General features: G+C 36.5%; 1 protein-coding gene and 1 long non-coding RNA gene across 6 annotated transcripts in view; one reads left to right on the top strand and one right to left on the bottom strand.

The window, feature by feature from the left end:
* The window catches only part of USP3 (ubiquitin specific peptidase 3), a 106,989-nt gene that overhangs the window by 59,537 nt on the left and 29,010 nt on the right, over positions 1 to 18,442 (top strand). For all 5 annotated transcript variants that reach the window (XM_082737246.1, XM_082737247.1, XM_082737248.1 and 2 more), the window contains 4 exons: positions 1,324 to 1,437; positions 10,405 to 10,551; positions 13,464 to 13,570; positions 13,715 to 13,795. In XM_082737246.1, the coding sequence (XP_082593372.1) occupies positions 1,324 to 1,437; positions 10,405 to 10,551; positions 13,464 to 13,570; positions 13,715 to 13,795 (449 nt within the window). The remainder of the gene's footprint in view (positions 1 to 1,323; positions 1,438 to 10,404; positions 10,552 to 13,463; positions 13,571 to 13,714; positions 13,796 to 18,442) is intronic.
* The window catches only part of LOC309867964, a 40,343-nt gene continuing 36,243 nt past the window's right edge, over positions 14,343 to 18,442 (bottom strand). Inside the window, exon 2 of the long non-coding RNA XR_014313424.1 lies at positions 14,343 to 15,308. This is a non-coding gene — a long non-coding RNA (uncharacterized lncRNA). The remainder of the gene's footprint in view (positions 15,309 to 18,442) is intronic.

The raw sequence follows: 18,442 nt of genomic DNA, 5'->3' as shown, positions 1-18,442 counted from the left end.
TCCATATGATCTTTGTCACCAGTAAGGATTTTGCACTACCCCAGCTTTGTATCACTAACTTCAGCTTCAAATAGGCAGAATTCAGGCTATACATCTGAGTCTTGGCTGAAGGGAGTTGTGAACTTTCACAATGGGAGGCAGTCTCTTACCAAGACTTTTAAGGTGAGGAATTCCTCAAATACAGAGCGTCCAGGAAGTAAAAAATACGATTTGTATCTCAGGGACATATTGAGTGACAGAGGTCGAGCAAGAAGTTACTGAGATTCTCTGAGATATCAATCAGATATCCATGAGTATGGTAGTTGTATTGACAGATACAGATATTAAAGTTGTTTGGACATGTTTCAGTTTAACTAGTTATTGGAAGTGTTTCATTCTAGCTACATGCATAGAAAAACAAAATTAATAGTGACTTAAACATCCATTGTTTATTTTCTCATGTAAAAGCTAGAGATTATCTATCTAGGGCTGTTTGCCACAATCATCAGGCTCCTTCTAGCTTTCTATTCCACCAACCCTAGTGTAGGGCGCCTATGCACTTAGTTCAGGGTGGTGCTGGAGTACCACCATTTCGTCCTTCGAGCTAGAAGGACTACTCTTTCTCTTTAAGGAATTTCTCAGAAGTTGAACACACTCAGAGTTTTTTATTCCAGGAGTTCCTGTGCCAAGCAAAAATTGGAAGTTCTGTTCCTATAAGAGAAGAGGAGAGAATGGGTATTGTAGGATAGTAGAGTATAGAGAGCAACTTCAGTGCACATTGAGTTTGAAGTGACAAGAGGACATCCAGGAGAAAATTCCTCTTGGAAACTGGAGAAACCTGATGAAAAGTGGGCATGAGAAAACCTAGCTTTCGGATTTGGATTTGGAGTCCTGGTGTGGAGTTGAGTGTTGAAGCTTTGTGGCCAGATGAACGGTCTCAGGCAGAGATGAACAGATGGTCACACACTGAGGTCTGGGAAGTGTTCCTTATGAGGGGCAAGATGGAAAACTGCAGGAAAAGGAGAAAGAGATTCTGTTTTAACTTTTTAAAAAATGTACGTTTTAAAGTAATTTGGTTTGTAACTTCTCTATTGCTATATTGTTTAAGTATGGCATTACTTTAGGACAAAATTCACCATATGGTTAAAAACTAGTTTTGTCTGTAATTACTGCAATTTATGTGGGGTTTTGAGAAGCTCTTACTAAACTGTCAGAATTAGTTTAGGAGAAACCAAACTATTTATGTTTTCATTTTTTATTATGAATTGTAGACAATTGGACATTATGCATTGAAACAGTAGCCTCTGACTAATGCCAGGGGTTTCATCCCTTCCTCTTTTCCAGGTCTTTGGTGGAAGAGTTTAGAAAGACACTTTGTGCTTTATGGCAAGGTAGCCAGACTGCATTTAGCCCAGAGTCCTTATTTTATGTTGTTTGGAAGATTATGCCAAATTTTAGGTAAGTATTACTTAATGAAAGATACTTAAAACATTAATATTAGGGGCGCCTGGGTGGCTCAGTGGTTTAAGCCGCTGCCTTCGGCTCAGGTCATGATCTCCGGGTCCTGGGATTGAGTCCCTCATCGGGCTCTCTGCTCAGCAGGGAGCCTGCTTCCCTCTCTCTGCCTGCCTCTCTGTCTACCTGTGATCTCTCTCTGTCGAATAAATAAATAAAATCTTTAAAAAAAAATTAATATTAGTCTTTTCTTGGTTCCTGGAACAATTTCCTATGAAGTTGGTGGTATTCTAACTAATAAAGACTGGTTTTATTTTATTTTTTTATTTTTATATTTTTAGAGCCCTGGGTGGGGTGGGGGAGGAGGATTTGGGAGAGGGGCAGAGAGAGAATCTTTAGCAGGTTCCATGCCCAGCGCAGAGCCTGATCCCATGACCCTAAGATCATGACTTTAGCTGAAATCAAGAGTCAGACACTTAACCAACTCAGTCACCCAGATGCCCCTTTTGTTTTGTTTTTAAAAGAATAACAGCAGTTAGATCATTTGACTAGACAAATGTGTGTGTTTAAATAATATATAGACATTAAAAATGTCTAACAAATGGTGGGATATTTTGTTCTAAAAACGAAGAGTTCGTAAATAACTTACATGCCCTTGTAAATAATTTAGGAAAACATGCTGGATAAAATTCCATTAACTCTTTCAAAATCTTAGGAAGATTCATTACCATCATACACCATCTTATTTCAACTAAAAAAAAAATCCATTTGTAATCTGCAGAAATCTGTGGTCTTAAATTCACTGTTCTGGGTTGGGTTTTGAAGTCAAGTCCATTGGGATTCAGTTTGCAAAAGATAGCTGGGCCACATCCCAATGTGGCTGTAAGAGTCATGTATTTTCCTTGGTCTGTCTCTAGCATCACTTGAGGAGGGAAACAGCCTTGCTGTCAGAGGAATCTGCCTCTTATCCTAGGTTAGTCCTCTCGGTAGGGATGCAGGTAACAGCAGATTTGAGGCACTGCAGGTGTTTGACAATAGCCTTTGCCACCGTCTGCTGATTTTGTCCTTCTGAAGCAGGTCTGTGCTCTTGCTAGTCAGGAGTTTGGCACCTAGTGTACATCGCTTTCCTTCTGAAAAAAATAAAAATAAAAACACCCAGCATGCTGTTATGTAGTAAGATTTAGTAGTTTATCTTCCTCTATTGCCTAATAGTGGTTTAGATATATTAGTAGTATAGAAGAGTGTTTAAAAGATAATAACCTCAAAGAGCTGGTATTTGTTGCCTTACTCCAGAATTCTAGCCTTGAGGATCTGATATGATTGCCTGTTGTTACCCCTGGTCTTTGTTTTGAAGAAAACTTCTTTTATATATTGTGACATTTAAATCTCCTCTCAGAAGAGACCAATTTTGTAAGAATTTTGAAGTTTCTCGACTCCAAAATAGGAAAGGAGGAAATGACTGCTAAGTTACCACTAACCAGGTTTGGGACTTAATATAACATTTCTAATATAGTCTCCCAGTTAGACTCTTGATAGGGACATAGTCTTTGTGTTTTGTTATTATATAAAATTGGTTTCTATTTAGTGAATGCCTAAGCACTTTAGGCCTTTTATATCTGATCTTCAGGAAAAACAAACAAACAAACAAAAAAAACCCCACAAAATTCCGGTCAAGAAAGGAAGTTTTAGCTCCATTTTTTTAAATTAATTTTTTTATAAACATATAATGTATTATTAGCCCCAGGGGTACAGGTTTGTGAATCACCAGGTTTACATCACAGCATTCACCATAGCACATGCCTTCCCCAATGTCCATAACCCCACCCCCCTCTCCCTAGCCCCCTCCCCCCGGCCACCCTCAGTTTATTTTGTGACATTGAGAGTCTCTTATGATGGTCTCCCTCCCAAGCCCATCTTGTTTTATTTATTTTTTTTCCTACCCCCCAAACCCCTGACGTTGCATCTCCACTTCCTCATATCAGGGAGATCATATGATAGTTGTCTTTATCTCTGATTGACTTATTTCACTCAGCATAATAATACCCTCTAGTTCCATCCACATTGTTGCAAATGGCAAGATTTCATTTCTTTTGATGGCTGCATAGTATTCCATTGTATATATACCACATCTTCTTTATCCATTCATCTGTTGATGGACATCTAGGTTCTTTCCATAATTTGGCTATTGTGGACATGGCTGCTATAAACATTCGGGTGCATGTTCCCCTTCGGATCACTACATTTGTATCTTTAGGGTAAGTACCCAGTAGTGCAATTGCTGGGTCGTAAGGTATTAGCTCCATTTTAAAAAAGACAAAACTGGGGTGCCTGGGTGGCTCAGTGGGTTAAGCCTCTGCCTTCGGCTCAGGTCATGATCCTGTGCTCAGCAGGGAGCCTGCTTCCTCCTCGCTCTCTGATCTATGTCTGTCAAATAAATAAATTTAAAAAAAAAAAGACAAAACTGAGACAGAGGAGGAAGAACTTGTTCAATTTTACACATCTAGTAGGTGTTAGGGTTAGAGTTAGAACTCAAGTCTTTGTGGAATTGGTAAAGGTTAGATGTGTCAGCAGTCATTTGTCTACACACCTGAGTGAAGCCTACCAACTAACTTCACACTGTTCTGCTTGGTTCCCATGGTGACTCAGGTCCTTTATTCTTAAGTGAGAGTTTAGAAATTGTATGAAACTTTTATTCAGTAAAATTCTGCTTTTCCTCAAAATCTGCCCACATCTCTGCCTTTTATATAAAGTATCTATAGCCCAGCTGTGAGCATGATTTAATTGTTCGCTGCTTAATTTTGCACATTCTGTATCCTTAGCAATGAAAGGAAAAGGATCTTGGAGAAGGTGACCAAGTTGAGTTTGTGCAGTGATTCCTAATTCACATGAACTCTTAGATTCCTTAGTGACTGATGGGAGTAGAATGCCTATGTATTCTTAGCAGGGCTTTTTCAGTTTCACAGTAATTAAAGTCATTCCCCATTTTCTTGTAATTGATGAATAATTTGCTCTTGGTTAGATCAGGCTTTATCCTTGATATAATTTCAAGATCTAAAGTGTAAGGTCACTGCACAATCCCCAGGGGCAAGGCCGGGAGATGTGGGGCTTTCTTCCAAAACTGTTTTTCTTATTAAGTATGCAGGGTAAAGTTCCTGTAACATGGCCTGTGTGGAAGTGCCAGGAATCTTGAACTACGTTTCTGTTATATTTATGACCACAAAATAAAATTTTAAGAGAGGTTAGGAAGCTCATTTTCCTTGATTAACCTATGATAAGTTCTAGGGAGTTTGATCCCTTGGAATGATCTAGGAGGACTCTGAAATACATACATGCATGTGAAAGTAGGAACAACTTTTATCCATTAAATAATGAAAAAATATATATATATACTGTAAGTGTAAACAACAGCTTTGGATATAGAAACAACCAAAACTATTTTTTCTTTCTTCCTACTCAAACCAAAAGCCAGTTGCCCAGTGGTAAACTTTTACCAAAGTTTGACCTTTCCAACATACATATCTACTTACCACACTTCTTATGGCATCCTAGTATGCCCTGCTTTTTCTGTCTCTTTCCTTTTCAGAAAAGTAACTTAAGGTTTATGGTGTTTTTTTTTTTTTTTTAAAGATGTTATTTATTTGAGAGAGAGAGCATGCACTAGCAAGCAGAGGGGCAGAGGGGGAGGGGCAGAATGAGAGGGAGAGAATCTCAAGCAGACTATATGCTACACTTACTTGGAGCCCTTTGTGGGGCCTGATACCAGGACCATGAGATCATGGCCTGAGCTGAAACCAACACTTGGACATTAACTGACCAAGCCACCTAGATCCCACTAAGTTTATGTTTTTTAAATAGGTAAAAGACAGGTGGTTGAGAATTTCAAAAGGTAAAGAAAGGATATATAATGAAAGTTTTTTCTTTTACTTTATTACCCAGCCATTCATTTTGCTTTCTAGGAGCAGCTATATGTACTAGATTTTTGTGTATCCTTTTGTCGATATTCTATGTGTGTTTGTGTGTGTGTGTATAATCTTTAACATAAATGGTAACATATTCATGCTTTTTTTTCTTACTTAGAGGTAATTCATGCTGGTATCTAAATAACTTCTCCTTTCATTTTATGGCTGCACAATGTTATACTTTATAGTTGTATCGTAATTTATGTATAGTCCCCTATCAGTGGTTATCTAGGTTGTTTCTTACCTTTTGCTGTTCCAGACAGTGCTGCAGTAGATAGTATCATACATGTGGATGCAAGGGTCTCAGCAGTTGCTGGATCAAAACATACTTGCTTTGGGGTGCCTGGTTGGATCAGTTGGTAGAGCATGAGACTCTTGATTTTGGGGTAGTAAGTTTGAGCCCCATGGTGGGCATAGAGATTACTTTAAAAAAAAATTTGCTTTTAGTTTTAATAGTCTTTTCTGCTAGACTTTTTTTATTCTGTGCCTTCCTTAACATGATTTTATCTTTTTATCTCTGTATCTTTGTCATGTTTGTCCTATAGTATTTGCCCTGACCTCTGTCTCCTTCTTTAAGGTCCAGCTTAATGCTAACTGTCTAGGAAAATCTCTTGATAATTCAAAGTACGTCATGGTATTTATTCCCTTACTTCTCATATAATTTATATGCTATTTCTACTTTCACATAAACTTGCTTTAATATATTTGCCTTAACTTCCAAGGGAGTTTTCTTTAGTTTTGTACTTATCAGTTCTTGTTGTAATTAATGTTTAAAAACAATGGATGAATAAATTACTAAAAACTTTTTTCTATTAGCTATTCTGGTAGATCTTTGGGGACAACAAATGGGTCTCTGCATGTGAGATCTTAAAAATAATCTTTCCAGGTATACTGTTGATATTTTATAATTAAGCAGTATTCTGTCTAGGAATTTAGCTTTTGTACATTTTTTGTGTGTTTGTAAGCAAAAAGAGCTATTTTAATCATTTTCTTTTTCTGGTGTTCTTGTCTTGGAGAAACTCAGCCATGATTGATGTCACAAAATGTAGAATAGCAACTAAATTTGATTGATTTGGGTTATATACAATTTGGACAAAACAACAACTCAGAATTCTTCTATGAATATTAAAGATTTTTCTTTTTTTTTTTTTTTTTAAGATTTTATTTATTTGACAGAGACACAGTGAGAGAGGGAACACATGCAGGGGGAGTGGTAAAGGGGAGAAGCAGGCTTCCTGCCAAGCAGGGAGCCCAATGTGGGGCTCGATCCCAGAACCCTGGGATCATGACCCAAGCCGAAGGCAGGCGCCCAATGACTGAGCCATTCAGGAGTCCCATATTTTTTTTCTTCTTAAAGATATTTAAAAATAACAGAGCCTAAAATTACAGTGTACCCTAGGTATTTTAGAAGTTTATTCTAGAATGATAAAATTTTATTCTGTATAGGCATATCCTGTTTCTGATTGGTCCTTCCAACTTACACATTATGTACCGGTACTGCCAGAACGCAGAGAATAGTCAGTAATGAACAGGTGTATATGTCACAGTTAGGTGTGTTGGCATCATACAAGTACTTGTGTGTGCCTGAATTCTGTGGTATCTGTTTCATTATTTGGAATGTCTGCTTTTCACACTTAAGTAGAGGAACGAAGTAATGTTTTCTTTCATCATTCTTCATTGGGGCAGTTCTTTGTTAATAAGATTTAGGTAAATAATAGCTTGTCGCCTTATGCCAAAAACTGTGAATAAACACCCTGTATTTCTTCTGCACATTGTGTTTCAGCAGTGTCCCTCTTTCTTGGCCCCTTCATTCAGAAGGTGTGCTTCGTGATCTTTTGGGCTTTTATATTTGCATTGTGCTTTCCAACCATTATTCATCACAGCATCTTTAGGACCCAGAGTTTCTCTAAGCATTAAGAAGGAGGTAATCTTTACCTAAGGTTGTAAACAAGTTAAGATAAGGAACAGTATTAACATTGGAGCCACTGTTATTTCTCTGTCTTCTTTTCTATCTTATTTCCAGTCTGTTGCAGAAATACCAGTTGGTTCTTTATAAATCCATTTCCTCACTGTTTCACCAGCACTTGTTTGGGTGATATCACTGAGATAATTTGTATATAAAACATAAACATTGAACCTAAATGTGAGGAGTGTTTCCTTCTATATGATTACTAAGAGAGACCTAAGTTAACTACCAACGAAATTTTGAAGCTCTGGATTGTATAATTGGGAAGTAATTGAAAAGATCATTGAAACTTGTTGAATTTAACTTACTTAATAGTATTTTTTAAAAGATTTTCAGAGAAGTCAGTGAAGCTATTGTTTGTTTAAAAATAGAGATGTAAATGTCTGTTTAGATAGAGTTGGAAAAATTTATAGTCTTAGAAGAAGCTGACTTTGTGTGGGGTTTTTTTCTTGGTAAAGATCACAAATTGAAACAGAAACTTCTTATACCCTTATAAAACAGCTGAGTGTTCCATGATTTCATTTATGTTAAAAAAATACATATTTCTAATGGTAAAGGAAACATTAGAAAGTAATGTATTTTGATACAAGAAAAGAGAATCAAAAGAATTATGGTGTGGTTGGAAACATTCATGAATGTAATTAGGCAGTTTGATTTTTTGCGGATATTGAACCAGCCTTGCAGCCCAGGAATAAATCCCTCTTGGTTATGGTGAATAATCCTTTCAATGTACTGTTGGATCCTATTAGCTAGTATTTTGGTGAGAATTTTTGCATCCATGTTCATCAGTGATATTGATCTGTAATTCTCCTTTTTGATCGGGTCTTTGGTTTTGGGATCAAGATAATATTGGCCTTATAAAATGCGTTTGGAAGTTTTTCTTCCATTTCTCTTTTTTGGAACAGTTGCAGAAGAATTAGTATTAATTCTTCTTTAAATGTTTCGTAGAATTCCCCTGGGAAGCCATCTGGCCCTGGGCTGTAGTTTGCTGGGAGATTTTCGATTACTGTTTTAATTCTCTTGCAGGTCATGGGTCTGTTAAGGTTTTCTTTTTCTTCCTTTTTCAGTTTTGGTAGTTTATATGTATCTAGGAATGCATCCATTTCTTCGAGATTGTCTAGATTGTTGACATAGAGTTGTTCATAATATGTTCTTAAAATTGTTTATATTTCTTTGGTGTTAGTTGTGATCTTTCCTCTATCATTCATGATTTTATTTAGTTGGGTCCTTTCTCTTTTCTTTTTAATAAGTCTAGCCAGGGGTTTATCAGTCTTACTAATTCTTTCAAAGAACCAGCTCCTAGTTTTGTTGATCTGTTCTTCTGTTCTTTTGGTTTCTATTTAATTGATTTGTAGGCAGATTGTTTTTAAAAAAGGGATGGTCATAAAAAGGGATGGTCATGTGTTTACTGAAAGTTCAAATCAGCATAACTACAAAGTACTGGTTTCATGATCCATTTTAGAAAAATGATTCGATACTAATTTATTTTGGTGAGAGAATGAAACCATTTTTATATGTGATAGAATTTCAAATATGACCTAAGATACCTAAGATGCCTTTTACCTTTGAGTCATAAAAAAATGGATGTTAGAAGGAAAAAGTTTAAAGCACCTCTGTAGTTGTTTTATTTTTAAGTACCTCTTGTGGATATGTAAAGGAGCTAACAACTTTGAAAACTTTTGACTGAATTTTAACATTTTTTAAAAAAGGAGTCTTAGAAGAACTACTTAAACATATATTGAGACTCAGTTGTTAAATAGTTCAGAAAAAGTTATAGTGAAATGCTGAAGTGACTTCTGACTTAAGTTCCATTGGTTAGGTAGATGCTTTTCATAATTTATGATTTCCACAAGAATTTTTAGGGAAAGGAGAGAAATGTATATGGAGGGAACTCTGGTTGAAAGACACCTATGGAACCATTGCCTGGAAGAGTGGTGGAAGTTTTGACTCAAGACCAAGGCAGAAAAACTTGTGATTTGAGAGATAAAGGGAACTTTACATGTTGGCAGAATATAGGCAGAAATCTTTTCTATTTGTAGTTTTGTAAAGTACTTTATGTATATCATTGCTTGATTTATTTTATCTACATAAACCTCTGTAACTTTTAAGTGTACCAACTTCATCTTCTGTCAGCCTTCATTACTGTTCACTTGTCATGGTCTATATGGGTGGTTTAGTCAGTTAAGTGTCTTGATTGCAGTTCAGGTCATGGTCTCAGAATCTTGAGAATGAGCCCCAAGTTGGGCTCTGCACTGGACATGGAGCCTGCTTAAGAGTCTCTCTCCCTCTTCTCCTTCTCCCCTCCTCCCTTGGTGCTCTCTCTCAAAAAAAAAAAAAAAAAAAAAAAATCCGTATCATTTCCTTTCTGAATTCAGTATAAGAAATAACCTAAGAATATATTGCTGCTTTATTCAAGTTTTAGGCTAGAGCAGAAGTGTATATGAGTCAATGCATTTTTAAAAGTATTTATATGAAAAATGTCTTAAATCAGAGATTAGGATCCAAGTAGAGACTGTTTAGAAAGTTTTTCTTCCTTTCAGCCAGTGTTAAAAAATCAATATTTTTCAGTCTAAAAAATAGTTTTAAATTCCTTATCTCTTATATTGGTGGTTTATAAGACCAAGGTTTCTGGTGAAGGAAAGATGTGACATTTTAACATTTGAGCATCTTCTGGAGAGGCCATGTGAGATAGCGGGAAAACCAGAGTCCATCCCATCTCTGTTACTCTCTTGTTGTAGGACTTAGGCACGTCACACACCCTTTCTCTTGCTCCTCAGTTCTCTTCATCTGTAAAGTTAGTTCAGTTGAGATTAGCTCTCATATTCTGTGTTTTCAGACTTCTTTTAGTAGACTTTTTCCTTGTAGAGAAATTTGAGAAATTTTCCTTGAGGAGAAGTAAACCCTGACACAAGTGGGGATGAATGACGAGGGAGTCCACTGTGCTCTGAGTGTAGGGTGTAGCCCTTTGTAGCACTTTGCCTTTCTGCATGTTTGGCTGGGCATGTGGAGCTTCCCCAGTGACAGCCTGCTTCTTTTTGCTTTAAGGGGCTATCAGCAACAGGATGCCCATGAATTCATGCGCTACCTTTTGGACCACCTGCACTTGGAACTCCAGGGCGGTTTCAACGGTGTTTCCCGCTCAGCAATTCTACAGGAGAATTCTGCTCTATCTGCAAGTAACAAATGTTGCATGTAAGATGTAGTTTCCTTCTTTTTTTTTTTTTTTTTAGGAGGACCTCAGACGTTTCTGTTTGTGTTATTGTTTATTAGATTTATCATGGAAGGTGGAGAGTTTCCCTGGACTTTGGCTGAAACTTTTGTGCACTTGAATTTTATAACCAAGTGGACTAGCACATAACTCCTACTTCCAACCAGAGACCTCTTGTACTTGCCTCTTGGTATAGTCCTGATAGTTTTTGGTACAGATCTTTTTAAAGGTTGAAAAAAAAAAAAGCCAACAGAAAACATTTTGTCAGTTTAGCACTTGAAAATTCCCTGCCAAATATATCAATTGATACTTGGAAGACTTAATTTTCAGTACTAAAATAATTATATTTCTTCACTAGAAACAAAGGCTTAAAAATATTTTAAATGTGTATTTTTCTAAAATATATCTGTACTTTAATGAAATTGAGGCATTTGTAAGTTCTCAGAATTTTTCTTGCCCTCTCACTAGGAAACAAAACAAACATTTTAGTATATGTGCTGCTGAAGCGAGCACCAAAACATTTTAGATTGCTTTCCTAGGTACTAATACCCCCAAAATATACATTGAGATGAAAAAGCTTATTTTGCTTGAGGTTAGGATGATTTACTGTTATTTCAGTCTAATTTTGTTTAATTGTAGTTTCCTTTTGTTCAAATTTTTTGAAAAGCTTTGTTTTGACCTGTGCAGTTAAGGGATTTACAAGACAAACTCCCCAAAGACAGAAAGAAAAGAGTAAGTAATATATAGGGATCACCGTATTGTATTGCCTTGCAGTTCATAAATCTGATTTAGTGTTCAGTTAGGGTCCTTTTAATGACAGAGCAGCCTCATAGCTCATCTGGTTGTATCAGAGAAGGGCAACTGTTTGAATTGCTATACCTTTCAAAATGTTTGGCTTTCTAGGTCCTGATAACTATGGTTCCAATCAGAATCCAGTATAGAAGGGGAGGGATCTGTGACCTGGTAGAATTGTTCTTGTTGCTAGCACCAAGTTAAAAGTAGTATTAAGTGAAAAATTCTGCTTTGTACTTTATGATGACCTTTTGTATACTGAGAATATTGAACCGGGCTCTATCAGGGATAGTCTGTGTGAGGTAAGAGGGTATATGTCTGTATTATTTTATTTGATGCCCAAGGCACCCTCATGGAGTCACATTGTATAATAGTCCTAGGATGATCTTCTAGTAGCTAATGAGTTTTCAGTATTAACCCATGTCTGGTTATATTTTAAAGAGTAGTAATTTTAGGTTCCACTAATGAGATAGGAACAGAAAGAAAACAATTTTCACTACAGGATCCAAGGATCATATTTGCTAAAACTACAAAAAAGGTCTCCTATGCAATACCCGTGTTTACCTGTGTAAACACAGCCAATGCTCCCAAAGGTGGGGATGGTAGTAATAAATGACAGATCTGTTCTTCATAATACATAGAAAATCATTGCAGTTAATACAAAAGACCCTAGCAAGCATAAAAATCTGAGTAACTAATGTTTAAACGTTCTCGGCATATAGTTATAATGAGAAAGCAGTTTTGAAATCAATTATGAATTTTGTTTTCAATCATTGTATACCTAACTTAATGCCATACACATCAGATAGCCAAGACTCGATGAGTATCCTTTTCTCAGAGGAAGAAATTATAAAGGAATAACTACATTGAGTCTAAATGTACTACTTTTTCCATTGTAATTAAGGTCAGTATTATAAGTGAACATCAGTATGAAAGGATCATGGTCCCTTGATTCCAGTAGTTTTTTTGGTGTGCCGTTTGTTTATGACCTAGATCTTAAACATAAAATGGCTGTTATATTAGATAGTTCCAGTGTATCTTCCCTTTTTAATTTACTATAGCTGTATATTTTATGAACAGATTTAAAAAAAGATGAAGCTGCAGTATATTTCTTTGGCCAGTAAAGAGTAGAAGACCTTTCATGGAAAAGGAAGCAAACTTTTAAAATAATATAATTGCTCGAGTAGCTTTTGTCTGTCTCATTGTGGCAGTAGGTTTAATTTGGAGCACCTCAGAAAGTAAAGTTCAGTGTATTAGGAGTGTTATTGTTTGCAAGTGAGGGAAACGGCCTCAGATTGCTATTTGCAAAGAAGAGCATTTTCTGACAAGTAACTGCATGCATAAGTGCACAAAGGTCAATACATGTTTGCTGTAGGACTATTAATGATAGCAAACAACTGAAACAACCTGGAGAACCATTAATATTATATTGGTTAAATTAAGAAAAGGAACATAGTGTTAAGAGCTGAGTGACCCTCGCCCAAATTGGACCTCAGCTTCCTGGTCTGTAAAATGGGGATAATGATATATGCTTCTTAGCTTTGTTTTGAGGATTAACTGATTTAATACATGGAAAGTACTTTGAATGGAGTTCGGCATAGAGTAAGTGCTGTAATAAGCATTTGCTAATCATGCTTTCATGGTACACTTTCTTGGTGGTTCTTGCATCCTGTCTGTGTTTGTATTGTGGCATACCAATCTGCTGTCAAAAAGGGTGAGGTATGTGTTCAAGAGATGTACTTCGGGGAAAAAAAAAAAAGGTGTGGTTCTAATTATTATCCTAATAAAAAAGCCTTGAAATAATTTAAGGGCTTTGTTTTTGGTAAACACCTGTCTGAAAGTACTATACATATATCCCCCATTTCATCTTCACGCCAGGCCTCTGAGGGGTTTGAATTAGTGGGATGGAAAGTGGGGCTGTGGGAGGCTAAGTGGCTTAAACCTTTTATTTGGTATACCTCTATATAGCTTTAAAGTTTTTGTATTATTTCATAATTTAAATAAATAAGTGATATACATATCCCCCCCCCCCAAAGAAGTATACCAGCTGTTATACATATTTTAGTTTTACTGAGATGTTTTCCTGTGTGGTGTTTTTCTTTAGAAATGGAGCATCTACAGTTGTCACAGCTATATTCGGAGGTATTCTCCAAAATGAGGTTAACTGCCTCATATGTGGGACAGAATCTAGAAAGTTTGATCCATTCCTAGGTAAGACATATTGTATTAAAACTTTAATGTTTCCTTTGAAAACTTAAGACAGTACAAGATAAATGTAAAAATACATCAATTTTTGAAATTCTTTTCTAAGTGTGGTATATCCCTTTAATAGCTGTTTTCCTATTTCTTTTTAAGACCTTTCATTAGATATTCCAAGTCAGTTCAGAAATAAGCGCTCAAAGAATCAAGAAAATGGACCAGTTTGTTCATTACGAGGTAAAGATACTTTAATGTTGTAGAATTCTTTTTTCCTCTGCAATAGCTGTGAAAAGACTCAAACTCCATCCATCTGTGTTATGTTATTAATTGCTTGAATGAGTTTGTGTTATAATTTAACAGAAGTCAAACCTGAATGTCTCCTCCTATCAGAAAGAAAGAAAAAAAATGGGTGCCAGAGATATTAAGGCAAGCATAAGATATTTCTCTCCTTTTTCTTTAATACTGATTTTAAAATTGAGAGTCTGTAACAAGCTGCTTCTGACTTAATGAAATAGAATGTATTCTGTGGATGTCCCACTAATATCCATAGAAGGAAAGAACACTTAGCTAATGTTACTCTTTTCTATGATTAATAGTTTTAGAAATCTGCTGATAAGCCTGAGGCTCTGCTTTTAATTGAAGACTGTGAGATTTGGAACAATTTTTTTCTCTGATTAGTGTTAACTGTTTTCATCAAGGCCAAAAGATCAATCTTTGACTAATCCTTAAAGTGACTTACTGTTCTTGGCCATAAAAAGAAACTAGGATAGAATAAAGAAAGAGGGCCTAGTCTGTGTTCTGTCATTGAGTAACTCTACACTGAAGGCAAATAACATAATCCCTACGCTGAATTGTCTGTTGACTAAAAGTAATTTTTTCCTCAACTGCTCTAGAGAATATTGTCATAAGGATTTAAAAAACAATCTATATATATGAGAGAGAACACACACACACACACACCCAGTCTTTTCCTACAAAAGATTCTCATTGGTTGAAAACTGCACTGTCCATTATGGTGAAGTCACAGATGGTTGGTAAAATGTAAATTAAAATTAAAAATGCAGTTACTTGGGGCACCTGCGTAGCTCAGTGGTTTAGGCCTCTGCCTTCAGCTCGGGTCATGGTCTCAGGGTCCTGGGATTGAGCCCCACATCGGGCTCTCTGCTCAGCGGGGAGCCTGCTTCCCCCCCCCTCTCTCTGCCTGCCTCTCTGCCTACTTGTGATCTCTCTCTGTCTATCAAATAAATAAATAAAAATCTTAAAAAAAATGCAGTTACTTAGTTGCACTAACCATATTTTAGGTGATCAGTAACTGTGTGTGGCCAGTGGTGTTGTATTGGACACCACAGATGGAGAACATTTCCATTATTGCAGAAAGTTCTATTGGGCAGTACTGCTGTAGAATCAAATTATTCTACTGCCTATTGCTCATTCTCAAAAAATGTGCTAGTAAAAATACAACTGTTGGGGGAGGGACGGGCAGAATTCTGTGCACTTGTCAGCATTGGGCTTGTTACAAGAGGAGCAGCAGAGGTCTTGCTTGTAGCCTTGTTGCTCAGGTAGTTTCTTGAACTCCCTCGGGGGTAGCTGTCAAATACACTGGACTACTATAAGACAGGAGAGTAACTCCGTATATGAAACATTTTGTAGATGCTTTCAGTTGTTCCCTACCTTTGCAACAGTGTTGATGGTCTCTTTTGAACAGGAGCACAGAAGAAACTTAAGGAAGCTCCATCCACTCATCTTCCCTCTAAAATAGATGGTTTTGAAATACAGGTTTTGAAAATATCACAATATACTTGGTATCAAATCTCAGATTATTTTCTCTTTATATTGATGGTTTGAGATTACAAACTAACAATCATAAAGCAAACATTTGATCATTTAGAGAGGAAAGCAGTGAGGAAAGGAATTAGCCTCAAACTCTATAATCTAAACTAGATAGAGCTTCATTTTATAATTTCTTCAAACATTGCTTAACATAACTATGTGGATATGTATTTGAACAATATTTCCTAAATAAAACTAAGTCCAGATGATCTTTGGAAGACCCAGAGACACTGGTTGCTTCAGGGTTCTTTCTTCCTTCTGTACTGTGTTCCCCTTCATCCTGCATTGGTCACGTAGTATGGTTCTTATTGTACCCTGTAGTGTTTTACTTATTACCTATGCAAGAATGTTTTAATACTGAGAGACCTTACTTTCTTGAGATTGTCCAGGAGGAGATTGTATGACATAGCTTAAGTGGTTGATTAGTACTACAAACGAGTGGCAAATGGCATTTGCCTTGCTTCCCAAGTAGTATTTTTCTTGGCATAGACTCACTGAAATTTGATGGGATTGGGATTTAGCTTCAGGGGGCCCAGACCATCCTGAAGGGTTTTGGGTTTGGCTGAAAACAGATTTCCTGTATTCTCAGCTGGCTTTCCTTTCAGTTTTCAGACTCGATTTTTATTTTGTTAAAGAGCTGACTGTTGGCTTAAAGAACTAGATGGTAGAGTCATTCTTTCTGTTTAACACTGTTACCAATTAAGGGTACTACTTTTTTTTGGACATGGAGCGTCCAGTTGATATGGATTTCTTTACTAAACCGTTGGAGTCAGGATTACATTTTACATGCTTTTATATGCTTTAACACGAGGATTACTTGTGTCCTTTTTGGAATGTTAATTGACAGGCTTAGTTTTCATTTAGAAAGGAAAGGTGATGGTGAGAAAGATCCTTGGAATTTGAAATTATTTAACTAAAAACGTGCAAATTATGAGAGGCTAAAATAATCCGTTCTAAAGTCTGACAAAAAAGGAAAGATTATTATAGATGAAATATTAACTAATAGAATCTAATACTGTAATAAAATAACATACAGAGATCAAGTAGGATTTCTTCCAGCCATGCAGGACTGCTATATCCAGAAAGAACAATTTTCTCTGGCTGACAAAGTTCTTCTAGCTGGACTAAGAACCAAGTTGACATGAGACAGATGAGGAGGAGAGTATCAGATTTAATTTTATATGTATGGGGAATCCACACAGACATAATATTTTGAAGACCAACAACATGAGGCTTCTGTGAGCTGAGAGATTAGGAGTCTGGGGACACAAAGGGGAGAAAGACCATTAGCAGGAAGGTGAGAGGAAATGTTTGGAGAATAAAGTTTCTCCTCTTAGGTAAGTTTCTTTGGTAAAGAAGAATCTCTTGTTAATAGTCACTTCTTGGTACAGGCTCTCCCTTGCAATGTTAATTTAGGCAGTTGAGGGGAAGGTAAAGCTTTTCCTGAATTTGCTGGGTTTGTTTGCTTTTAACTCAAAATAATGTTCATGCCAAAGTGGCCCATCTTGGGGTGTCCTGCCATGGGCCCCTGCAGTTTTCTCCTCTGAAACTTCCCTAAAATTTCACACATTAAAATTGAGCTGGTCGATTGATTGTTCAGTCTTAATGAACCAGTCCTGTCAATAGGTCAGTTCAAACTTGTTTTGGGAGGCAGTGATGCAGGTTAGGCCTAAGGTTCAAGCAGTCAGGTATTAAATAAGAGGCATTTCTGTGGAAACAAAAACAGTGGTTAACTGATTGGATCGAATTATAAACCAGTTTCTGAATTTTGAGGGTAGTCAGTCAAGATTTTTAGATGCTAAGCTTGAACCATCTTGAGTGCATTGGTTTGTAGTTTGAATGTCTGATGATCTTTTTGAGTGGCCCACAGCAGCAGGCATGAAGATTGCCTATATGTGAGCTGTTGGGATGATCTCTTTGAAGTTTATATAAATTTAGTTTGTAGGGCTTCAGGGAAAAGGGCAGTTTTAGTTCTCAGATGAATCCAATGTAGAAGGTTGGAAGAAAAATTAAAAATGTTACTTAGGAGAATTATAGTCAAGCACTGGAGGAAATGAGAAGAAATGAATATCTAGTCCAGGTTCTAATGAACAGTATTGCAATCTAATATTTACTCAGATATGTTATTGAAACCTGTTTTCTCTATAATTACCCTTTTATAGATAGCCAAATTAATACTAATTTGTTTGCAAAATAATACTAGTTTCAAAAGAACTTGGCCTGATCATTTATATGAATGTGACAAAGAATAGCAGTTGATTAGGTAGATTCTTGAAAAAGTTTCCAGCAGGTTTTAAAGATTGAAGTTTTAACATCCTCTTGAGGCCAGAAGCCAAGCCAGATACTTGCCATCAGAACGTCTTCAATTCCTACAGATTTGGGTGAATTCCTCTCTGCTTGAGGTCCTCAAACTATCGCTGGGTTCCTGTACTTGCCAGGGAGTGCCAACCTTTACTTACCTGGTAAGGCTGCTGGGAACTTTGTAAGCAGGGTACCAGACTGGTACTTCTGAGGGCTTTACTGGCTTCTTAAAGTCAACCCTAGTTCCTTAAAGCTGTCTGGTCATTTAAAGCTATCTGGTCATATCTCAGTTTATCCATCTCTCTCTCAAATAGGACATTCCAGTCAAAGCCTTGGTTATATAACAAATGTTTCCAATTGTGTCCTGTTACAGGGAGAACAGAATTCTATTGAACTTATGCAAATAAATATAAGAATACTTAGAGTTTCTGAGTTCTGGAGAGTTCAGGTAGGGAAAAAGATAAATGTTTCAATTTGTTCACAAAGGTATATTCTATTAAATTGTCATAAAGAGCTAAAAAGGATAAATTTTTCAGTTCCATATTATTGTTTTGCTTGAATCCAGTTCTTCCACTAGTTCAGAAATTCTTACCAGTTTTATGGTAAGAATTCAGGTTACCAGAAACCTGTATTCAAAGTTCTTTTTATGAGTCTCACTGAAGATAAGGCACATTTGCAATACCATCAGAGCAAAATAGTAACTGTATTAGAGTTCACTGTGATTCAGTGAACAAAGAAATTTGGTTATTTCTG

This window comes from Mustela nivalis (assembly GCF_964662115.1).
Source record: "Mustela nivalis genome assembly, chromosome: 6".
In the NCBI taxonomy this organism is placed as follows: Eukaryota; Metazoa; Chordata; class Mammalia; order Carnivora; family Mustelidae; genus Mustela; species Mustela nivalis.
This window is presented reverse-complemented; position numbering and strand designations above follow the sequence as displayed.